General features: G+C 42.9%; 5 protein-coding genes across 5 annotated transcripts; 1 reads left to right on the top strand and 4 right to left on the bottom strand.

Moving 5' to 3' along the window:
* Window positions 1-1,723: 1,723 nt before the first annotated feature.
* LOC135600894 (anaerobic nitrite reductase NSHB2-like) lies at window positions 1,724-2,812 on the bottom strand. The gene is made up of 4 exons (XM_065094160.1): window positions 2,588-2,812; window positions 2,396-2,510; window positions 2,192-2,308; window positions 1,724-2,047 (listed from the first exon to the last, which is right to left on the bottom strand). Exons 1-4 carry the CDS (start codon window positions 2,701-2,703, stop codon window positions 1,904-1,906), a joined length of 492 nt encoding a protein of 163 aa, XP_064950232.1. The 5' UTR covers window positions 2,704-2,812; the 3' UTR covers window positions 1,724-1,903.
* Window positions 2,813-5,558: 2,746 nt separating this feature from the next.
* LOC135612745 (pathogenesis-related thaumatin-like protein 3.5) lies at window positions 5,559-6,644 on the top strand. Its single transcript, XM_065109375.1, has 2 exons — window positions 5,559-5,760; window positions 5,842-6,644. The coding sequence occupies exons 1-2, from the start codon at window positions 5,703-5,705 to the stop codon at window positions 6,561-6,563; spliced, it is 780 nt and encodes a 259-aa protein (XP_064965447.1). The 5' UTR covers window positions 5,559-5,702; the 3' UTR covers window positions 6,564-6,644.
* An 855-nt stretch (window positions 6,645-7,499) lies between these two features.
* On the bottom strand, window positions 7,500-10,638 carry LOC135582473 (L-gulonolactone oxidase 2-like). Its single transcript, XM_009391569.3, has 4 exons — window positions 9,931-10,638; window positions 8,716-8,971; window positions 8,422-8,589; window positions 7,500-8,338 (listed from the first exon to the last, which is right to left on the bottom strand). The coding sequence occupies exons 1-4, from the start codon at window positions 10,609-10,611 to the stop codon at window positions 7,647-7,649; spliced, it is 1,797 nt and encodes a 598-aa protein (XP_009389844.2). The 5' UTR covers window positions 10,612-10,638; the 3' UTR covers window positions 7,500-7,646.
* Window positions 10,639-17,147: 6,509 nt separating this feature from the next.
* Window positions 17,148-20,347, bottom strand: LOC135600863 (L-gulonolactone oxidase 2-like). Its single transcript, XM_065094159.1, has 4 exons — window positions 19,642-20,347; window positions 18,503-18,758; window positions 18,184-18,351; window positions 17,148-18,057 (listed from the first exon to the last, which is right to left on the bottom strand). Exons 1-4 carry the CDS (start codon window positions 20,320-20,322, stop codon window positions 17,381-17,383), a joined length of 1,782 nt encoding a protein of 593 aa, XP_064950231.1. The 5' UTR covers window positions 20,323-20,347; the 3' UTR covers window positions 17,148-17,380.
* A 1,171-nt stretch (window positions 20,348-21,518) lies between these two features.
* On the bottom strand, window positions 21,519-21,953 carry LOC135611671 (uncharacterized). The gene has a single exon (XM_065107314.1). It carries the CDS (start codon window positions 21,951-21,953, stop codon window positions 21,519-21,521), a length of 435 nt encoding a protein of 144 aa, XP_064963386.1.
* Between the last annotated feature and the right edge of the window lie 2,990 nt (window positions 21,954-24,943).

The raw sequence follows: 24,943 nt of genomic DNA, 5'->3' as shown, positions 1-24,943 counted from the left end.
TAATTTACTTTTATAATAATATTTTAATATAAAATTTTAAATTTATAAATAAAAATATTAAAAAGATTTAATTAATATATAATTAGTCCTTTAATTATGATTCGAAACGAGATGTATAGTATAAAATTACGTGGGATTACTGACGCAATCCGAGGATTGGTAGGAAATGTTGCGTACAGAACATAATGTAAGGTAAACTACACATACGAGCACACATGACACCCTCTTGTTTCCGGTTAACCACAGAATAAGAAGAGAGAATTAAATTCTATGGGGAAGGGAAGGAATGGGCTTCATTTCTTTCTTGATAGCTGGTCGGTCATATAAGCCTCTCCCCATGCCGCCTTCACCACATGTTCGGCTCATCTAATTCCTTAGTATTGTCTTCGTTTATAATAGAGAGAGAGAGAGAGAGAGAGAGAGAGAGAGAGAGAGAAGGAATTTTGATAGAAGATAATGATACAAACATATACGAAAATTTAATATTTAAAAATTAATCATAAATTTAATTAATTAATTTAATTAATTAATTTAATTACGTGATTTGAATACATAAAAAGATGAACCATTTTTCGCTTTAGGCCTTGGCACCTCCTCCTCCCATTTTTTCGCTTTAGGCCTTGGCACCTCTGCCTCGTCGACCGCCGCTCCCTCCTGCAGCCATCAACACAGCGCTCCCCTTCTTCTCACATAGTGCTCTCAGAACCGTTTCCCTTCGTCGCCGTCCGACGAAGGCAGTCCCTCATCTCTGCTAATCTGCCGTTGTCGGTTTTCTCCGAGCATCCTCGTCTCGGCGAAGTGCCCGCCCGTTCTTCCTCACTGGCGAAGGTGCTCTATGTCGGCGAAGCAGTTCCTCTTCACCGGCAAAGTCCCCCCTTCCCTGTTGGCTGACGATCCGGGACCTAGATCTGCCGCTGCGAGTTCCTCTTCCGCGAGCGGTGTTGACCTCGGTTGTTTAGCATTAAGGCGCAGCGTCCGTGGAACTCCGGCGAGGCTCTCCCTCTTCTTCCTCACTAACCGCCGCACCTTGCCGATCACTGCTCCGAGCGCTCTCTGCTCCGAGCGGAATAAAATCATCTCTCACTGCCGTTGGCGGCAACAACAGCGTCCTCTCCGAACTGCTACGCTGCCCTCAGCGTCCCTTCCTCCGCTTCCTCCAGCGGAGCTCCGGCGGAGTTCCTGCCCTCCAGCTTTCAGACAGCCGGAGGCCCGCCGCCTCCTCTCGGCTGTTGCACAGAAGCAGGCCGAGCACCCGCCACCTCCTCTCAGACTCCTCGTCCTCGGGGGTCGCCAACTGTGGTCGCCCCTCCATCTGCCATCTGCCTGTCAACTTCCTCGCAAGCCAGCGGCCCATCGCCATTGCTATTTTGCCGGCGGACCCTCGCCGCTGCTACTCTGCCGGCGGACCCACTGTGGTCGCCTCTCTACCGGCTGATCTATTATCCAATTCTCGACTGTGCGATCTTCCTCGGCCGAAGTTGAAGTAATTGAGATTGATATAGGCAGCCGTCTCCTCTGCCTCCTTTAGATCGGTGCATATTCTGATCAGTTTCTTACGTACAATTAAAATATTTTAATTATATTTAATTTTACGATATATGATAAAAAAATGATGATGAAAACATTCCTGAAAATCTAATATTTGAGAATCTCTCTCCCTCATCGTAATGTATTCCTCAATTAACTTAGCGGCATTATGAGAATAAAAAGAACTGTCCTATAATTTATGATTCGAAATGAGACGTATGCTATAAAAGTACGTTGGATTACAGACGCAATCCGAGGACTGGGAGAAAGATTGGGTACAGAACATACTGTAAGTTAAACTAAACTACACATACGAGCACACATGACGCCCTCTTATTTCCGGTTTGCCCACAGAACAAGGAGAGAGAATTAAATTCTATGGGGAAGGAATGGGCTTCATTTCTTCCTTGATAGCTGCAACAAGCTTGTTATAAGCCTCTCCCCATGCCGCCTTCATCTCAGGGCACCACATGTCCGGCACCGCCTCCTTTATTGTGTCCAACAAAGCAAACCTCGTAACCTGCACCATGCATTAAACAAAAGTTGCAGTCATCGGTTTGCACTGAACCTTGTTTGACTTGTTGTTTGCTGAACTTTAATGTATGTCATTGAATTTATGAGCAAATGATCTGAGATCACAAAAACTGCTATCAGAATCTATTACCTCAAAGTGTTCATTTACTACACCGTATTTGAAATGGCTTGCACCGAGCCTCTTAAGAGTCGTCTCCTTCACCGTGACCTTCCCGGCTTTCCGCAGTTGCACCGCGGATTCGCATGTCTGAGGAGAATACGAAAGTTTGAGCAACGGCTTTCTGCAGATGCATGACAATGTATGTGTACATAAAGGAAGAAAGATGAGTGGTACCATGACGAAGACGGACATGGCGTGGCGCTTGAGCTTTGGGTTCTTGTCCAATGGCACATCGGAGTCACGTAGGAAGGAGAAGAGTCGAGTTGCTGACGGGGCAATCTCGAAGATCCTGAGAAGAAGACATGCTCAATGACCAGCAACACGGTTGGGGTCCATTGGCCACAGAGCGAGGAATAGTCGTAGTACCTCAAGAACAACTTTAGCCCCAGGTTGGCTGCGTCCTTCTTCATCACGTTCCATGATTTCAGCACAAGCGCCTCCTGCTCTTCCGTGAAGACTTCGGCAGCACCGGAATGAGCCATCTCTTCTATTCTGGATCGCTTTCCTCGATTAGCTTCGCTCGTTGGAGAACCGCAAGTCGCTGACGTTGTTGGTGGTCGATGGTACAGGGACCAAGAGAGGGCTTGTTATATATAGCATGACGCTGAGGCACCGTTGACGACCTTTGAGGCACGCGAAGAGGCAATCCTCCCAATTCAATTCACTCACGCCGGGGAAACAGCAGGCTCAAATACCGTGTGCGGCCACCAGGAGGTTTGTGCTCGTCTGTGGGCGCGAGGAACTCTGAGAAGCTGCTTCGTGCTCTCATCGGATGTACATCGACGGGTTGGAAAGATTGACTCGACACTCATGTCTTTATCTACTGAGAAAAGACACGACGGAGATGAGAGCGTAGTAGGTGTTCCAAAAGGATCTTATAAATACAGTTCATCTGTACATATCTCCACTGAATAGAAATGCTACTTATTTTTTCTTAGATTAATACCTATATTTTATTTTTTAAAACAGATTATAAATAATAAAAATAATAATAATGATATACATTTATTAATCATACAACACACGCATTAATATCTCTGAAAACAGATTAGAGAGTTTGATCGCATATCTTCCATAACTTATATTATGATTTTTTTTCTTCTAAAATTATTATTTTTTATCTTTTATGCTCTTCGATGTATAAATGTCCAATTAACAAAATTTCTCAATTTATAATCTAAAATATAAATCTAATTAATAAGAATTAAAGAGAATTCAAAACCATACCTCGTATAATTTTTAGATTCATCTGATCTCAAATCCAATCCACCATTTTTTTTTTTTGCTTTCCTCTGGTCCATGTCACTTGCACCAACCCTTTTTTTTACTCTTCTTTCCCTTCTCCTTTCCTTCTTTTCCTCTCCTTCTTCCATTCTTTTTGTTCTCTTTGTTTTTTATCCTCTCTGGTCTCACGACCGATCCTCTACTTTTTCTTCTTCTTCTTCCCTTTCTCTTTTCCTTCTTCTTCTTCTCTTCTCCGCCTCTTCTCCCTTTCTTTTTTACCCTCTATTCATCTTCTTCTCTTCTTTATTGTTTCTATCTTCCTTCTGCTCCTTTCTCACCCGAAGCCCCTCTCGAGAGAAGGGAGAGGCGGTGCGGAAGAAAATTTTCTTTTTTCCTTTTTTCTTTTTGACTTTGTTACATTTTAATTCCTGTAATATTTATATTTACAATTAGATTCTCAAATTAAATATTAAACATGAGATGTTGCATAAGGTCATTGTTATATATATATACTGGCGAGATTTTTGAAATCTTTTTTATCATGACGGCCTTCTTTCCTATAATTAATAAATACTTTTGTTCCAAATTGCACCTTCAATGGCTACAAGACTTATTTTTAATTGACGTTATGCATCTTTTTCTTGTGATATCCGCCGCAGACCACCTTTTGCTGAAACCAAGTTTGACTTTTGTTCTCGACATGCATTTGGCCGCTTGACTTGTTAATTGGCCTTCTATGCCCTTCGCACTCGATTTTCTAAACGACCACATTCTCTCTCTCTCTCTCTCCAAAAGACATGACTTGGCTGAGCTACGAACTATTTGGTGTCTGTCCATTAGGTGGCGGCGAAAACCAAGCCGCAGACAGAACCAAACGCATGGAATAAGTCAACGTACTAATTTGCTAAGTAAAAATTTGATTGTACATGTTGAATAGTAAGTTGAAGTCAATCTGAGGTCGACGTATTGTGCTCGTCCAAAACACCTGAATTTGGTAATTCTAAAAGATATAATTTGTTTTGATATATATATTTTTTTTATAACACTAGTTTTCTCGAAGATTATACCTCAAGAGCTCGTCCAGCATTATACCCCGCTAAGATGACTTTTCGACCAAATGTACGAGTCCGATGAGAAAGAGGAGTAAAAAATAGTTGAGCAGTCACCAAATTCTGCTCCAATATTAGGTGGAGAGTTGGTGGTGAAATGCATCACCATGCTTTGGCAAAGGCAGCTTTGCAGAAGACAAAGCAAAGATCGATCGGCAACCCTTTTGAAATATCCTTTGGTTACCTTCTTCTCATGTTCTTAAAGTGATGCCATTACGTGAGGCAAACATATGACCAACAGCTCCTTTTGGGAGAGACAACCCCGACGCATATTTTACCTGACAATGGAAGAGGAGACCAGCTGGCCGTCCGATCCGACGGATGACACGAAGATTCATGACGGTGAGCACACGTACATTGTGGTGCTCGTGCATGGAGCTCAACCGTCACCGACGTGGACTGCAGAATTCACGCAGGTCGCGCTGCAGGGAGAGGTGTCGCTCAAACGAGAAAGCCATTACCACAGCCATGCAGCTCAACGTAAAGCCTATCTCCCCACGTCAGGCTCATCCGTTCTTAGTATGCGAACGCCCCTCCGAAGGATGCATCTCGGTGAACCTCCATTCTCGAGAGATGCTTGAGACACAGCTTAAGTATCCAGGAAGGAAGACATTAGGTGACCAGAAAGGAGAACTATCCCAATGCACACAAGAAGGGCATAGCAAATGGAGCGATGTGTAAGTTTGGCATTTAATTCAACGTGAAGCAATGAATATGATCTATCATAAGGCAATTAAGGTTTAGTTGGATGATCAAATATTCGGGAACAAATACCTCAATCTTGCTTTCTTGGAGGCTTAAACTTATCATATCTCAAGAAAAGTCACTCCAAATCGGATACTCTCCTTGTCAGGTAAACCTTCCACGGATCGTCCAAGACATATTGGACAAATTTCAAATTGAGAAGAGACAATAGACTCCAAATCGTGACAAACTCTACCAATTTGCACCAGAAGAAATTTTATAGGGAGCTCTCTATAAAACACCGAGTGGGGTGCCAATTGTCACATCACGCACGACGTGTGGAGATCTTTTAGCGGATCTTCACAACATACTTTGAGATTCGTGAAGGACACACTTACATCGCAACCACATTTACCTGAGCAATCAGCTACCGGCAACGAACTCACGACTCTCTGTGCCTCGTCATGGCGGCTTTCCTGCTGAAATTGTTCCTCCTCGGCCTCGGAACATTCCTCTTCTCAGGTAAGCGCCCGATTAACCCACAAGTTTAAGCATTTCCGCGCAAAGCGCCTACTTCTTCTTTTATCTGCTAAATTGAAGCAGGGGCGTTACGGGCACCGGCGGCGGCGGGTGCTGGCACCGCCTTCATCCTCGAGAACAATTGTCCGTATACCGTATGGCCCGGCGCATTGTCCGGCAACGGCGCCGTCCTCCTTGGTAATGGCAGCTTCGAGCTCCCACCCAACGCCACCAGCTCCTTCTCCGGCCCACCTGGCTGGTCCGGCCGCTTCTGGGCCCGTACCAGCTGCCTATTCGACTCCTCCTCTGCCAACGGGTCCTGCGCCACCGGTGACTGCGGTGGGGCCCTCCGCTGCTCTATCGGTGGCGCCCCGCCGGTAAGTCTCGCCGAGTTCACCCTCGGCGGCGGTGACGGCGCCAAGGACTTTTACGACGTGAGCTTGGTCGACGGCTACAACGTTGGCATCGGGGTGCGCCCCTCCGGGGCGGCCGTGGGGGGCAGCTGCCGGTACGCGGGGTGCGTGGCGGACGTGAACGCGCGGTGCCCGGCGGAGCTGCGGGTGGCGTCGGAGTCCGGGGAGACGATGGCGTGCCGGAGCGCGTGCGAGGCGTTCGGATCCCCAGAGTACTGTTGCACGGGAGCCCACGGCTCCCCGACGACGTGCGGGCCGACGCGCTACTCGCAGCTCTTCAAGGCGGCGTGCCCGGCGGCGTACAGCTACGCCTACGACGACGCCACGAGCACGTTCACGTGCGCCTCGGGCGCCGCAGACTACACCATTACCTTCTGCCCCTCCACCAGTTAGCTCTGTGGCGAAGGCACCGAGTTTAATACACCTGTAGTTAGGACGTGACCTAAATAAAGAAAGAAGATTAATGTTTATCGATATATGCCCATTTTAAATCTCGTTATATTATTATTACATCATCATCGTAGCGTAATTACACTAATCATCAATCGTCGGTTCTACGCTCGCTCCTACCACGTGCAGCGTCATCCGTCGCCATCTACCTTCCCCTTCCCCTCCCTTCCTCCTCCTCCTCCCCCGATCGCATCCGCGGCTTTGCTCGCCTCGCCATCCACCACTCCCCGTCTTCATCGCCATCTTCAATCCCTCGTCGCCTGTCTTTCTCATCCTTGCCGCGGCCAGCAACAGCTATCCGCAGCCAATTCTCCGTTTTGTGTCGCGAGTGACCAACTCGTGGTCATGAATGTCGAGGGAAAACGCGACAACCTCGTCGCGAATAGCGAGGACGAGAGGGCGGATCCCGTCGCTAGGTACCGTGGTGCGTCACCCACGAGGCCATCTCCCATCGCTACGCCATCGATTCAGCCACTACTCGCCATCCGAAGCAGCCCTTTCGTCGCAACCCTCACCTGCGACACCCGTGCGATCGTCGCCCATGGCAGGCCACCAGCGAGAAGGGGCGGGCGGCTAGGGAGGTGGGGGAAGGGAGGACGGACGACACCATTCGCGGTGAGAGCAGGGGCGACGGAGGGGACTCGTGGAGGACAGAGGGTAGTTTCATCAATTTAATATGAAAGATGTCCCACATAAAAATTATTTAGAGGGCATCATTTTGTAAAAGCTCAATTGTGAGAATTTTTCTAGATAAAATATAATATCATTATTATTATTATTTAAGAAATGGAAGCGAAGATTGCATTAACGCACTGTCTCTCGACATTATAGCATTAATAATGGAAGTGTTGCTTAAATAATATCAGGAGGAACGTAATCTGACTCCCATACAATATTACATTTATTGATCATTGCTTTAAAATTACAATATTAAATTATGTAGTAATTATTGACTGGCATTACATCGTCTATTCAAAGAGGAAGTGACACCGATACAAACCTTACAGCAAATGAATGTGAATGGTATTACAAGCTGTATGCCTGACCATCAGCTTCAACGGATTTAATCTTCCGGCACACTCGAGCCTGTTGGTAGACTTCTCCAGGTCGACAATAATAGCCTTGTTTAGGAGCACAGTGGTCATCAGTGGAGCAAATGCACAACCCCTCCAATGCGCAACCATTTCCCTGCACCACAACTTCCTTCCCTCGCAGTCCCAGCACCGCATCGGTCCAATCTGAAGAGAACAATCCATTGCTGTCATATTTTTGCATGGCACTCACAAACTTGTCCAACTTGGCCCCCAACTTGTTCTTGATATTGAGGAAGCCGACGTTTCTGTTCTTCCCCCAGTGGGGCAACCCATTGTACTTGAACAAGGCCAACTGTTCGATCTCTTCGATCACATCCTCGTAGAGTCGCGGCCGTTTTGGATCCTTGGAACGATAGTAAGTGATGTCGATGTCCACCACGTCGTCGGTTTTGCCAAGATAGGCTGTGGAGCTGCGGACGAAGCGCATGAAGAAGCCCAAGTACAGCTCGGTGCCGCAGAGTGCGTTGGGGTGGGCGTCGCGGAGCTTCTTGACGTCGGCGATGAAGTCAGCGATGGTGGTGAAGGGGATGCTTATCGCGGATTGGTGGTAGAAGAGCCCCGCAAAACGAGGGTCCCATCCACAAGCCGTGAGAAGTTTGTCTTCTGCACTCCGTAGGCATGAACCTGGAGAGAAGATGACTCAGACTAAATAATTCAGGTGTTACATGTGTCATTATATACATTCCTGGAATAATTTGAGGACCTACCAGCGGATTGCATGTCGCTTTGGTTTCCAACGACCGGATAGCCGGTGAAATCTAACAAGCCGCCATCATTGTTCTTAAGGCCCATGCCGGTCGCAATCAGAGTATCCGCTTGCAATCTGGACAGCACGCATTTGCCTTCGGCATTTCCTGTTAGTTCCGATAGTTCCTCTGCAGTCATAAACACAAACACATCGTAGAGGACAAGAGATGCCTTGTTAGTATAAATCAAGTACGATACTACTCGAACACTACATCAAGATTGTCAAGCGAAATAAAAGCTGCAATTTATAAGACCTGAAGCACGTGTAGAGGCTATGACAAGGGTGGGCTGCGCTCGGAACCCTAAGAAGTTGTTTACACCCTTTCCTTTGGTGGTGATAGGGACCTTGATATCATCTCGATACACCACTCTGCCTTGTGATGGATACCAGATGATGTCTCCATAGTGAGTAGTGACAGCGTACGAGGAGATGGTTTGCTCGAAGCCAACGTCGCTTACGACCCTGTTGGTGATGGATCGCTTGAACATCGGCTCAAGTTGGAGGGTGACCTGCGCGATCGGTTCAAGTAATTCTTAGGTTACTTATAATGAAGCAGCAGAACAAAAGCTCACATGTATTGCAAGCCAACTCTTTTCAGCTATTCAGGCAACAAGATTGAAACAAGAACTACTACTACTGACATCCCCTATCGTCCTTCAACCTAATAATTGTTACTGAGGCTTTTAAGGCAATTGGCGGGCCCGGTCGTAAGCTCTGCAAGGCAAGGCAGCGTAGACCTGCCTGCCTCTTGCCTTGCGCGAGGCTCCATATGTGAAGGACGGGGCACTCTCATTTACACCAAGTCATCATCAACGTCACTGTAGCTGTTCTTACAAGAAAAAAACTCTTCATCTATAAGATATAACTAGATGGATCAACCGTAGATGTAAAATGATGGCTTCAAATCATGCCTTCACTCTCATTTAAGTTTGCTTTTTCTCTGATCTTTGTCCATGTGGGTTTGAATGTGCTCATATGTTCCATAACACTCAACTGTGCTATGGAGTTACTACAAACTAGGAGGGAAGGTACATGGAATCATTAGAACGATTCAAAGGTTTGCATTAGCCCATTTTCAAAAAAGGAATACAAGCAAAGCAAGAAAAGAAGGGAAGATTAAAACTAAAGTCCACTGGGATCATCAACTGCCAATTATTTTACATAACTTTATATATTTGAGGAAAAGAACAAGTCTTCCTTCGCAAAGTGATTTGACAGAAAACAAGTTTTTTTTGTCTCGACATTTTGCTGACGTAGTGCAAACAAAGTCTTGATACTAACAATAGGATGAACAATTAAATATATAGTTGCTCCTAATTAGCATCGAGACGTAGCAAGTCATGTACTCAATTTATGAAAGTACTCGACGTGATTGGAAGAAAGACCGTGAAGAACTAAGATGAGTTATCACATGGATCTCAAACTGTGTAAAGAACAAAGAATAACTAGTAAGTCACCGCATATATACCTGAGAAATAACTCCAAGAACACCGAGAGAAACCTTGGCAGCCAAGAGATCAGGATCGTCCTCACCAAGATTAACGATCTTGGCGTAGGATCCGTTCACCGGGACCGGACTTGGAACCACCAGCCTCATCCCTACCACATATTCGTGCACCGCCGAGCCTTTCCCGAACACCGAGCTCCCATGCGAGCCGGTGCTCAGCAGACCGCCCAGCGTCACCCCTTGCCAATACGGCGAGTGGGGCAGCGCCAAGCCACGGGCGGCCGCCGCGTCAAGGAGCGCCCTAAGTGTGATCCCTGCCTCGAACGTCATCCGCGAGGTGGCCAAGTCCACGCTCACCGATCTGTTGAGGCGCTGGGTACTGATTACCAGGCCCTGGCCGCTCGGCCCGCCGGGGCACGACAGCTTGGGGATGCTGTGTGAGTACACCGTGACCGCCTTCACGTGCTGCTGCTTCACGGTGGCGTCGGAGACAGCTAACAGGAGCTCCTGTTCGTTCGAAGGGTACGCGACCGCGGCGACGCGGCAGGTACTGCGATCAGGAAAGGCTCCATAGCCGTTGGTCACGGTGCAGTTAGTGTTGCCAGACCGGCACTGGACAACGGGCCCTGGCGGCGATCCTTGGACGAGGAGAAGCAAGACGGCAAGGCCGGAAACGAACAGGGCAATGTGGGTGGCGGCCATGATGGTTGTCCAGAGTTGATCCGGGCATGTCTGTATATATAGGTGAATTTGTTTACACAATCAGAAAAAAATTCAGATAAAATAAGGGAGGTAAAGTCCATTGACTTAACAAGAGATTATGCCATCCCGATGAATCTGACGTGTACTTAGACGTGTTGGAATGGCTCATAATTGTTAATGTCTCCGGTTGATGGTCGCAGAACGCGCGATGCAAGAACGAGATTAGATAGAGGTAGATGAGTTGGCAATTTTACTTCTACTAGTCTGTGTGGAAACCGTGGATAATGTGCGTGGGAAGACAATGGAAAAGTGGTACCATATCATCCATATCTGATTCATGGACATGCAATTGGAGGAGCTTCGAGTCAAAAGAGTTAGATGCGTACGCAATGCGAACTGTAATGTCATTTATGTCATACACGTGCTTCAAGTGGAAATTAACTAAAACCAATAAAAATATCAACTTGTGACGCGAGTTTATTATCATTATTTTTTCCATACTATGCATTTAAAAGCGATAAGGTTAGTGATGGCTGCGTCAAATGCTGTGGGCGAGGTTGTTTGGTCATGCATACCTCGAGATGGGACTATAAAATTTGGAAGAATCGGTCCAATTATTTGTTATAAATTGTAAGGGTTGATTCATCATGTTTTAATCGTAAGTTTATTCGATGCCACATCATGGAAGGGTTTTGATGGGCAGGAAGATAAGATAGCCAACTCATGGTCCAACTATTATTATTTGATGGACAAATAAATGCACGTAAATGAATGATATCAAATGGACAACTTGATTGATTTAGCGACAAAACACAAACCTTGATCGACGTGAGCCGATTAAATACAACCGATATAAAATATTTTTGCGAGGGGCATCGATAATTGTATTGTTTTTAGTGTAATTATACCTTTGTGTGTTCTTATACATAGAGTGATTTTTTTATTTATATATGGAGACTGTAAAATTATTCTCCATGTCTGTTATTTCACCATTAGAACGACATTGATACATTTTACTAGCCTTATTACGATTGTAAAATATATAAAATATTTTATGTTAAAAATTGGTTTGAAGTCAAATGGTCAATTGAAGAAAACCATGATTATTGTGGTTATCTTGGTTTCTTTTTAAAGAACGTTAATGTGAAGGATTTATTTGAATGATAATAATATTTAGAGAGAAATATATATATTTATTAAAATTTGTAAAAGAAAATTACGAAGTCACCTCAAATTCCATACATTAGGGGTTGAAGAGCTTTAGATTCCTACCGTTTGAGTCTCAAAGTGCCTACTATGCATTGCTTGGATGAGTTCCTCCTGTTGAGGTGTAGGTCGTACGTTACTGAAGTGTTGGTCATATGTCAGTCTCATATCAGATACTATAATCACGTAAGCACAACACAAGAAGAGTATCGAAAAGTAGTAGTCATTTTCTGCCGGCCTTAATATAATGCGTGTAATATTTAATTGTTTTGATTGTTTATAGAACATGTCTTAGTAACAAGCTGTTATTGTTTTTTTAGGACACTCCTACGGCTACGGACAGATATACAATGATTGGATACCCTCAACAATGCAATATAATATTAGATCATCTATCCATCTCGTCTTCCACCTTTACAGGGAAGAAAAAGCCAAGCCATCGGTTGTATTGCACTTTATCTTCCGTTGCCTTCTCCGGCCACAGAGGGACTTCCCTTGCCTCGTGTGTTTCTCTCCACACAATCACATCAAGCAAGCAAAAAAAAAACTCCTTCCATGATCTTCAACGTTTGTTCACGAACACCATACCGTGAGTTTGATCAAATGGCACACCAAGATCGACTGAGAAGATGATCAATTGCACGAGCACATTTAGAAGCACTTCCGCTCGAAGAAATCAGTAACGTAAAATTAACTTTTGTTGAGCATTGATTCATAGTAGTAATCTAGATAGTTATCATGTTTTAAATAGTGACCCATGATCTAAAAATTATAAGATAGTTTCTGCATCTAACTCAATCATCGGTGACATAATAGAGTGAGGTAGTTACCATTAGGTCTTATAAATAAGACCTTAGTTTATGAAATAAGATAAAGAGTGTGCACTTGGGAATATCTTGTAAGTGTTCATATCTTATATCTTATTTAAATACTATAACGATTTTCTTAATCAAAATGATTTTTTTAATTATATCATAGAATTATCTTTTTATCGTTTCCTTGTTCCTTCATCCCCAACATTTATGGTATCAGAGCTAAGTTTCAATCTGAACTGGGTATTATGACTTCTAATAACAATTTTATGTCTCAACCTCTTATTTCTATTTTCTCGGACAAATGTTATAAATTTTGGGGTATCAAAATAAAGATTATATTCAAATCTCAAGATTTTTGGGACTTAATAGAGAATGGATATGCAGGTCTAGATAAAAAAATCAGGATAAGGGAGAATAGAAATAATAACTCAAAAACATTGTTCTTCATTCAACAAGTTGTACATGAGATAATCTTATCAAGAATCACAATAGCAATAACCTTAAAGCAAGTTTGGTTGATACTTCAAAATAAATTTCGAGGCTCATCAAGGGTGATTATAGTAAAACTTTAAATCCTTCATGATGAATTAAAAATTTTATTCATAAAAAATAATAAATCAATGTAAGATTTTCTTTAGACTGATATTGTTAGTCAAATAAAATTTTATGGTGAACATCTTCCTCATCATATAATGTTGTAAAAGTTTTGAAAAGTTTAACTCCGAAATTTGATTATATTGTTACCGCATTTGAGGAATCAAAAGATTTATCTATATTTTCATTTGACGAACTAATGGGTTCCTTGCAAGCATATGAAGTATGGTTGAATAGATCATTTGAGAAAAATAAATAAAAAATATTTTAAATTAAAAAAAATTAATAGAAAGAAAATATGGTAGTGGAGGATTTCTGGTAGAAGAAATGGAAAAGGAAGATGACACTTTGATGATAAAAAAAATTCAATATTATAATAAAATAAAAAATTATAAAAATTCAATATTACTATTGTAAAAAGTTTGATGTGTACGATTCATTCATATCTCATATCATATACTAAATTACTTAATCACGTCAGCACAACACGAGAGAGTATCGTAAAGTAGTAGTCATTTTATGTTGGTCTTAATATAATGCGTGTAATATTTAATTGTTTTGATTGTTTATAGAACATGTCTTAGTAACAAGCTGTTATTGTTTTTTTAGGACACTCCTACAACCACGGACAGACGCAACACTGCAATATAATATTAGATCATCTGGCCATCTCGTCTTCCACCTTTACAGGGAAGAAAAAGCCAAGCCATCCGTTGCCTTCTCCGACTACACAGGGACTTCCCTTGCCTCGTGTGTTTCTCTCCACACAATCACATCAAGCAAAAAAAAAACTCCTTCCATGATCTTCAACGTTTGTTCACGTACACCATACTGTGAGTTTGATCGCATGGCACGTCAAGATCGATTGAGAAGAGAATCAATTGCACGAGCACATTTAGAAGCACTTCCCCTCGAAGAAATCAGTAATCATTATCTCTGAAAATAAAGGAAGAACGGTTGCATGGATGCCGAGTAAGGTGACTGCACAGAGAGTACACTGAATTCAATGCCATCACGTCGCTTCGTTGCCGACTACATGGCCGAGATGCATGGAACTCTTCGGAGATCGCTGCCAAGACTTGGTTATGACAGAGATCAACTTACTCTACAATTTAGGCCTGGAAGAGGTAATTGGGATCGTCCTGCTCCATGGATCTTCTATCTCCACTTCTGATCTCTTTCTTTGGTTGAGCAGAAGCACAATACGAGGCTTCTGAGTTAATTTCTCAGACGAACTGCGTGCGAATAAGAATAATAAGCATCCTCGGTGGACAATCATGGAATTGCCACCGCTAGGAGACTGTAGCACATCCTTTTCTTGAACGTGGATGTGAGTTAACAGTGACTACCTCATATGAACAGTTCAAAAAGTCAGTCATAAAAGTTTTTCTTGTGCAGTCCAAATGGGTACTTTTGATATCATTTATCCGTTCCATTCTCACTTGTAAATGTTGCCAGACAGCTTCAAATTCTTGACCGTAGTCCATAGTATCAAAGCATAGTTAATGAGACCACCTCATTTCTGTCAATAACTTTGGACATAAGAGTGACTATTTTTTCTTGAACTTCCAAACCAAACGAAATTTATAGCTTAAGTTACCTTCGGATATTGCTTGAGCTACAAGGGGAACATATACTGGGAAGAAATTGCGGATGATCATCAACAACTGTAAGAATTGGATCAGGAAAAGAAAGAAGAAGTTGCAAACTGCAATGGCCTGGATTTACTCTGATACGTGTTCAGAAGTGATACATTGTCCCACGCTTAGAAGAAACTTGTGTACCTATATGGCAACAGAGATAATGAGGTCATAAGTTACATTTTTCTTAGCTTTAATTGCCAATCAAAATTGGAATTCAAGATTTCATTCATGACCAATACTGAGATCATTGGTTGGAGCGTTAGAAAAGTTGAAAAGTAAGGTCTAGTAAAGAGCCAAATATGGCTCCACTCTTAAAGATATTTTTGTTTGTCACATTATAATGGAAATATTCATGTGTGATGAAACTTAGCCTTTTGAATTCAATCAAAATTGACTCAAACTTATATATATAATTAATAATTGAAGGAGTTGTGCGTGATCCTCTAATGTCATCGTCCCTCAACATCAATGGTTGGGTCCACCTATAGCTCATCCGTGCCTCACATCTTTATTTTCTTTTGGGTGAATCATCTAAATCTTTTTTAATTAATTTTTTTTTTTTATAAAACATTCCAACTTTAAGAAAATCCTATAGAACGTCTCTAATTGTATGACAAGATCATTTTACTTATATCTCTATCGGACCCACCACTATCTCCTCCTCCCTGTATCGTCATCCTATGCTGTCTCCACCATCGCCCTTGCACCCTCCGTCAGTTTTACCCTCGAATCTTCAAATCCTTGTTTTCTTTTGGGTGAAGCATTTAAAAAAAATTAATTTTGAGAATTTTTTTTAGAACATTTCAACTTTAAGAAAATCCTACAGAGCACCTCTAATCATATAAAAAGATCATTTTACTCGTATCTTCGTCAGACCCACAACCGTCTCCTCCTCCCTATATCGTTGTCCTGTGCTATCTCCACCATCTCCCCTATACCCAACCATCAGCTTCACCCCACATCGTCGCCTCCTTCTCCTTACACTGCTTACCCTCCCCTCTGCTCCATCGGATCTGTAGTCGATAGCCCTTGCATATTATAATCCTTGGGTGAGTAAAAAAAGGGCACAGAGACAATGATAGGTCAGATAGGGGCCAATGGGTTTCACAAAGGTGGTGGTGGCCCTCCCACCACCTCCTTCCTCACACAAGGAGTGTGAGTGAGACATGTTCGCAGAGGTGGTGACTCTTCTCATGTCCCTTCCTTCCTTACATGAAGGCTGTGGGCAACAGGTCTAATAGGACAGAGAGGAGGGGAGGAGTCGACGTATGGAGGAGGTGATAGGCCTCACGTTCACACCTTCCTTACGTGAGGGCCAGGGGCGAGTACGACAATGGCAATGCAAGGGTGGAGGTGATGGTCGATGGATGTAGAATAGTCTTTTTGAAAGAAAAAAAAAAGCTCAATGAGAATTTCTCGACGCTATTTGAAAAATTAAGTTGAGAGATTTTTTTTTTTTTAAGAATTAGGCATTTCCTTTATAAAGATGGAAACAAGCACGTCAAATCCACACATAAAAAAACACTGTCGTCAATTAAACAATCATTCCTTCAGGATGTCATGCCCGATCTAAAACTTGTAAAAATTGTGTATATAAATGAGCTTACATGAGATTATCATGTATACATATATTATCATTCCCGGCCATGCTGCTCTCTTACAAGTCCCGGGCATGCCGCGGCGCCCGGTCGGAGGCCTTGATGCACTGGCTCAGCTTGCTCTCGCTGCTGTTTCCCTTGCTCATGGCGCGACCACTTCCTATCTCTAAATTATATTACGAGGATGAGAAAGGGACAAAAAGGAGATTGGATGCTGCGCCGTAGAGTTATTTAGAGAGAGCAGTAGTTTCTTGGGGTTGGGGGGGATCGAGGAAGGCTTAATTACATTAATCACCATTCTTTGTTATTTCCATATTTACGTAGCTTCTTACCATATGGTTTATTCTCGCGATCCATAGGACGAGCTTTGAGTCAAAATTTTGAAATGGAACCGGTGTGAACTACCATTTCAATTATGCCATGAAACGTGGGTCAAGTGTAATTTTTGTAAAATTCATCAGAACATTTACGTGAGTCTTAGGCTATATTATCATTAATCATCATTATTATTTGAAGGAATGATAGCGAAGAATATCGCGTTAACATACTACGTCTCTCCACACGATGGCATTAATAATGGCACTGTTATTTCTTGCTTCCTCGTCCCTTTCATGCAACGGATACTGGAGAGTGTTCGTTTCCTTCACAATGGGATCTTGCAATTAAAAACAATGAGAAATTATGTCCTAATTTTTTTCCCCAAAAGAAATTTATTAACACATTATAGTTCTATAGAATGACTTGCATAAGTCATCTTGGAGTTGTACAGATAAATCAGGAGGAATGTGATCTGCCTCCCATACAATAATGCATTTATCGACGCTTGCTTTAATATTACAATAATAAACTATGTAGTAATTATTGACTGACATTTACATCCTTTATTCGAAGAGGAAGCGGCACAGAAATAAACCTAATCATCAGCTTCCACGGATTTAATCTTCCTGCACACTCGAGCCTGTTCGTAGACTTCTCCAGGTCGACAATAATAGCCTTGTTTAGGAGCACAGTGGTCATCAGTGGAGCAAATGCACAGCCCCTCCAGTGCACAACCATCTCCCTGCACCACAACTTCCTTCCCTCGCAGTCCCAGCACCGCATCGGTCCAGTCTGAAGAGAACAATCCATTGCTGTCATACTTCTGCATGACACTAACAAACTTGTCCAACTTAGCCCCCAGCTTGTTCTTGACATTGAGGAAGCCGACATTTCTATTCTTCCCCCAGTGCGGCAGCGCATTGTACTTGAACAAGGCCATCTGTTCGATCTCCTCGAGCACATCCTCGTAGAGTCGCGGCTTTTTTGGATCCTTGGAACGATAGTATGTGATGTCGATGTCCACCACGTCGTCGGTTTTGCCAAGATAAGCTGTGGAGTTGCGGACGAAGCGCATGAAGAAGCCCAAGTACAGCTCGGTGCTGCAGAGTGCGTCGGGATGGGCGTCGCGGAGCTTCTTGACGTCGGCGATGAAGTCAGCGATGGTGGTGAAGGGGATGCTTATCGTGGTTTGGTGGTAGAAGAGCCCCGCAAAACGAGGGTCCCAGCCACAGGCTGTAAGAAGGTTGTCTTCTGCACTCCTTAGGCATGAACCTGGAGAGAAGATGACTCAAACTAAATAAATCCGGGCATTACATGTGTCATTATTGTGATGAAGCATTATCGTCAAGAGCTATCATTCATACATGCAGACATTCCTCGGATAATTTGAGAACCTACCAGCGGATTGCATGTCACTCTGGTTTCCAATGACCGGATAGCCAGTGAATTCTAACAAGCCGCCGTCATTGTTCTTAAAGCCCATGCCGATCGCAATCAAAGTATCTACTTGCAATCTGAACAGCACACATTTGCCTTCCGCATTTCCCGTTGCTTCCAATAGTTCCTCTGCAGTCATAAACACAAACAAATGATGGAGGACAAAAGATGCCTTCTTAGTATAAATCTCGGACGAAATGTCGATGTAAATGTGTTCACAATACTTCTCGAACACTACATCAAGATTGACAAGCAAAATAAAAACTGCAATTTATAAGACCTGAAGCACGTAGAGAGGCTACGACAAGGGTGGGCTGAGCTCGGAACCCTAAGTAGTCGTTGACACCCTTTCCTTTGGTGGTGATGGGGACCTTGATATCATCTCGGTACACCACTCTGCGTTGTGACGGATACCAGCTGATGTCCCCATAGTATGTAGCGGCAGCGTACGAGGAGATGGTTTGCTCGAAGCCAACGTCGCTTACGACCCTGTTGGTGATGGATCGCTTGAACATTGGCTCAAGTTGGAGGGTGACCTGCGCGATCGGTTCAAGTAATTCTTAGGTTACTTATAATGAAGCAGTAGAACAAAAGCTTACATGTATTGCAAGTCAACTCTTTTCAGCTATTCAGGCAATAAGACTGAAACAAGAACTACTACTACTGACATCCCCTATCGTCCTTCAACCTAATAATTGTTACTGAGGCTTTTAAGGCAATTAGCGGGCCCGGTCGTAAGCTCTGCAAGGCAAGGCAGCATGGACCTGCCTGCCTCTTGCCTTGCGCGAGGCTCCATACGTGAAGGAAGGGGCACTCTCATTTACCCCGAGTCATCATCAACGTCACTGTAGCTGTTATTGCAAAGTTTGCTTTTTCTCTGATCTTTGTCTATGTGGGTTTGCATGTGCTCATATGTTCCATAACACTCAAGTATGTTGTGTAGTTACGATAAACGACGAGGGAAGGTACATGGAATCATTAGAACGGTTCAAAGGTTTGCATCAGCCCATTTTGAAACAAGGAAGACAAGCAAAGCAAGAAAAGAAGGAAAGATTAAAAGTAAAGTCCACTGCGATCATCAACAGCCTATTATTTACGTAACTTTCTAGATTCGAGGAAAAGAACAAGTCTTCCTTTGTAAAGTGATTTGATAGAAAACAAGTTCTTTTTTTCTGTCTCGACATTTTGCTGACGATAGGATGTATTCAGCGTTGCTAATAACAGTAGGATGATCTCTATTATATCATGAAGAATTAAAGATATAGTTGCACCTAATTAGCATCGAGACGTGGCGAGTCATGTACTCAGCTTATGAAAGTACTTGACGTGGTTGGAAGAACCACCATGAAGAACTAAGATGAGTTATCACATGGATCTCAAACCGTGTAAAGAACAACACGTAGGTCACCACACACATACCTGAGAAATGACTCCAAGAACACCGAGAGAAACCTTGGCAGCCAAGAGATCAGGATTATCCTCACCAAGATTAACGATCTTGGCGTAGTACCCGTTCACCGGTACCGGACTTGGAACCACCAGCCTCATCCCTACCACATATTCGTGCACCGCCGAGCCCTTCCCGAACACCGAGCTCCCATGCGAACCGGTGCTCAGCAGCCCGCCGAGCGTGATCCCTTGCCAGTACGGCGAGTGGGGTAGCGCCAGGCCACGGGCGGCCGCCGCGTCAAGGAGCGCCCTAAGTGTGATCCCTGCCTCGAACGTCATCCGCGAGGTGGCCATGTCCACGCTCACCGATCTGTTGAGGAGCTGGGTGCTAATGACCAGGCCCTGGCCGCTCGGCCCGCCGGGGCACGACAGCTTGGGGATGCTGTGGGAGTACATCGTGACAGCCTTCATGTGCTGCTGCTTCTCGGTGGCGTCGGAGACAGCTAACAGGAGCTCCTGTTCGGTCGAAGGGTACGCGACCGCGGCGACGTGGCAGGTGCTGCGATCAGGAAAGGCTCCATAGCCGTTGGTCACGGTGCAGTTAGTGTTGCCGGACCGGCACCGGACAACGGGCCCTGGCGGCGATCCTTGGACTAGGAGAAGCAAGACGGCGAGGCCGGATGCGAACAGGGCAATGTGGGTGGCGGCCATGATGGCTGTTCAGAGTTGGTCTGGGTATGGGTATGTAGTGTATATATAGGTGCATTCGATATCTTGATCACTATTTACATAATAATTAGTAGTCAGAAAAAAATCATATAAAAGAAGGGAGGTAAAGCCCGTTGACTTAACAAGAGATTATGCCATCCCGATGAATCTTACTTGTATTTAGACGTGTTGGAATGGTTCATAATTGTCAAAGTCTCCGGTTGATGGTCGCAGAACACGTGATGCAAGAACGTGATTAGATAATATATATTGATAGAGGGAGGTAGATGAGTTGGCAATTTTACTTCTACCAGTCTCTGTGGAAACCGTGGATGATGTGCGTGGGACGACAATGGAAAAGTGGTGCCATATCATCCATATCTTATTCATGAACATGCAATAGGAGGAGTTTTCATCCGTTCCCAATTTGAGTCATTTATGTCAATCACGTGAGCCTACTTGGGACGCAAGGTTCTTATCATTATTATTATTGTAAGGAAATGATGACAGCCAAGATCGTGTTGACATACTATTTCTATAATAGCGGCAAGGTTAGTGATGGTCGAGTAAAATATAGTGGGGAAGGTTGGCTGGTCATGCACGCCTCACGATGGGATCAGAAAATTTAGAAGAATCGGTCTAACTAATTGTCATATATTGTAGGTACTCATCATTTTTCCTTTTTTGCTTTGAGATGTGAGCAAATCAAAGATATAGAAGGCGTCGATGGCACAATATAGAAGCGTTTGGATTGGCACGCAGATGAGAAAGCCAGCTCATGATCCAATCGTTATTATATAATAGATAAAAGCAAGTTAATGGATAATAACACATGGACAACTCGATTGATCCCCGTGAGCGAATTAAATAAAAATGATATAAAATCTTTTTGCATGGGTATCAATAATTGTATTACTTTTATTGTGTGTGTGCGTTTGTGTGTTTATATATATATATATATATAATGAAAATGCTTCAAATGTAGGCTCAAATTTTGAGGGAAATGATACCGAGATGCCATATGAACATTCCGTTCGTGTAGATGGAATGAGGTAAGCAGGCAGCCCAAACATTCACGAGTGAACAGAAACATGACAGGAGGAGAAGAGGAGAGAAAGTATCGAATCGAGTTCACGAACACGAGTAATAGAAACCACGACGACATGGAATTGCTGCATTTGGTGCTTCCACTCTTGGTATTAGAAGCTTTGGATGCTGCTTACGGCGCTTGTTGTAAACCCCGCCCTCCTCTTGGAGACGACGTCGCAGCTCCGGCTCCTCGGGCCCAAGGCCACCTTGACGTCGCCCTCAAAGTTGCATGGCTTGTCCTCGTCAATCGTCATCCCCGCCACGCTGTGACTCCTCGGAACCGCCGCTCCCTCGACGGACCGCAGCCTGCTCCTCGACGCAGCGCGGATGAGCTCGTTGATGTCGTCCTCGCCGCTGCTCATTTGCGGCCGGTGGAAGCTGCGGCTCTGGGCGCGTGGCATCGCGATGATCGTCGGCCCGCGCTGGGCCCTGCCGGCGCATCCGGCCATGCTGTTCACGTACAAGTCCCGGGCACGAAGCAGTGCTCGATAAGGGGCCTTGATGTACCGCATCAGCTTGTTCCCTCTTCTGCTTCCCTTGCTCATAGCGCTACACTAACATCGGATGCGAAGAGAGTCGTGCCGACTTGAAGTCGCTTAAATAGAGTTCTTCACTCAATTTCCTGAGGTATGGGGAAGCCGGAAAACATTGGACCAATTCTAAGCAGGAAGAGAACCTGTCAATGGAGAACTTGTAAGAGACGTTCCCTTGTATTGAAGCATTTATATGCCTTGCTCTCTCCCGGATCACATCAACCATTTACTTGTACGAACATGGCGGCACCCTATTCTTCTCGATCACAAGTGTTGAGTCCAATTTGGTTGATCATGATAGACTCATGTTTTGATTTCAAAGCATGAAGAATGCTTCCAGTTCAGTGGACCTGCTGACTGTCTCGCTCGTTGTTTCTTTCGATTAATCCCGCCCTGAATGGTCCAATCGAGTGGGCTCGTTCTCGAGTCTGTTGTGATGCTTTCTTGCCTCCACGTGTCCCAGTCCATGGGTCATGGGTACTTTGACTTTGACCTTTACGCGTTATGGCTGATTTTTTGTTTATTTTTATTTAATGTTATTCATATTTTTTAAATTATTATTATTATAATTTGAAAATTAAGAGGATCTCATGATGGTGTAAGTCGGTGGAATGAAGGCAGTCCACCGACTGATCGACTCGCACACTGTTTACCCTATTTGTTCTGTTATAAAAATAGAAGGGATAATTGTAACCGAAGCAGTGGTTGCGATCTTAACCAGATTTTTTTTTTGAGAATAAGTGATTAATGTGGAATTTAAGTCTAAAATTTTGGGAGGAACTATTAAAGTCTTTATCTGACAGGTGAAGGGTGTGACATTGAATATAACACTATCATGCGGCGAGACATGGCCAACGCACCACTAACGAATGTAGAATTTTGAGTCTAGTGATCAACTATCAAATTTTTTTTCAGCATAAAGAGTAATATATCGAATATAACATCACCGTGTAGTGACACATGGCCACAAGGTTGACAACCAAAGAGCATGAGGATCATATGTGATAGATAGGTGATGATGGAATCATGAGATGCACACTCAGCATGAGATAATACGTGGATGAATAGTCGATCGTCCAAACCCATGATTAGCACAACCAACCTATGTGAACACAAGGTTCGATGAATATCATGCCAAGTCTCAGTCTGAATGTGGCACATATTCCTCTCTTACCATCAATGATTCCTGACATAATCATTCTCAGAGTTACTAATAAAAGGGACTCTAGGTACACTTCGAGGATCCAACTTGACTTTATTATTGGCCAACAAGTCTGACTTGATCTACGATGGGGCATTTGTAGGTTTCCTAGAGTAAGACTAACTTGCAATGAATCTCAGTTGGATCTAAGTTATCATCTCAATTCAGACAATTAAAATTTATACTAATATATTAGCGTTAGAGAGAGGGCAACTAAGATATCTTAAGAAAACTTCGTGGTACCATCTAGGTTAAATCCTAAAAAGCCTAACATGTCAAATTGATTGAACGAGCTGAACGACCCTAACCAACGGAATGGGTCAAATGGACTGAATGCGTCAAACACACTGAATGGATAGAATAGCTTTAATGGACACAACATGCATTCCAATGACATATGTCAAAACGATGATGAACAAACTCGCTATCAGTGTAAAAATCATAGGCCAGAGCACTTCTTAGCTCTATAGCCCTATAATCTATCAACTTAGAAATGGGGGGCTAGTGATAGGTGACAAGTGACATGTCAAATACAACATTGCCACAATGCGACACGTGGCCAAGAAGCCAATGGGTCGATTATCAAAGAGCATGGGGATCACACGCGTTTGACAGATGATGGTCAGGTAGTAAGATATATACTCATAAAGGGGTGATATGTGGTCAAATGATAGATAATTTGAACTCGTGATCGACTAGCCTAAGTGATCGGTGATTCTAGGAATAATCATCCTTAGTATCACCCATAAAAAGGACTCTCATATACTCTTAAGATATGATTTCACTTCAATATTCATCAGCCAGTCCAAACCTAAGAATTCAATTGATTATTGCAGGAATATTTGTCGAGAATACCTCTTGACCTAGTTTTACAAGTTTGGTGCTTTATTAATAGTGATGTGAAGTGAGATTGGTTTGGAATAGACTTTGATTCAATTTGAAGAATTATCCTAGCTCATATAATCAAAATCTACACTAACACCAACTAAATTAGATGATATCTTCAAAATATATCAGATGAGATTTTGAATTCGAGTTTGGTATAAACAAGATTATTTTTTAAGAAAGAAATATGATGTGAACATTTTGTAATATCATATTCTATTACTACATTTCAATTTTTAATCAATCATAACTAATGATAGTTAATAATTGTTAACTTGTATTAATCTAAAATATCATAAGTTACATTTTACTTAAAAATTAGAATTCAAGATTTCATTCATGGCCAATAATGAGGTCATTGGTTGGATCGTTACAAAAGTTGAAAAGTAAGGTCTAATAAAGAACCAAATATGACTTCACTTTTAAGATATTTTTATTATTCACATTGTAATGAAAATATTCATGTCTAAATTGAAATAAAATAAACTAAGAGGATAATCTAGTATAATTAAGAATTAAAAGAGTCTGATTATATATACTTAATTTGGTCCACAATATAGAAACTTAACTCTTTGAATTGATTCAAACTAATTTTTATTTAATTTCTATACATGGAAGGGTCAAAACTATACTCATTGTTATTCGATTTGTATGGGGCAAAACTGTAGTATATGTGTGTGTATTAGTTGCAAGAGAAAAACTTGTAGTATTCAAATTTATTGGTATAAATGTACAATTTGGACCTCTTTTTGATAAGTTATGAAACTTCATATTTTTAAAGGGAAAAAAAAAGGAAAGTTACTGAATCCCCTACTAACTAGCTGTGTGTTGATCCTCTCCAGGAAGGAGGCTTGTCGGACGCACCTCAAATCCTTATTTTTTTTTTAGATTTAACATTATGAATTTTTTACAGAGC

Source organism: Musa acuminata, chromosome BXJ1-2, assembly GCF_036884655.1.
Source record: "Musa acuminata AAA Group cultivar baxijiao chromosome BXJ1-2, Cavendish_Baxijiao_AAA, whole genome shotgun sequence".
Lineage (NCBI taxonomy): Eukaryota > Viridiplantae > Streptophyta > Magnoliopsida > Zingiberales > Musaceae > Musa > Musa acuminata.
The sequence above is the reverse complement of the archived record's forward strand: the minus strand, read 5'-3'. Positions and strand labels throughout refer to the sequence as shown.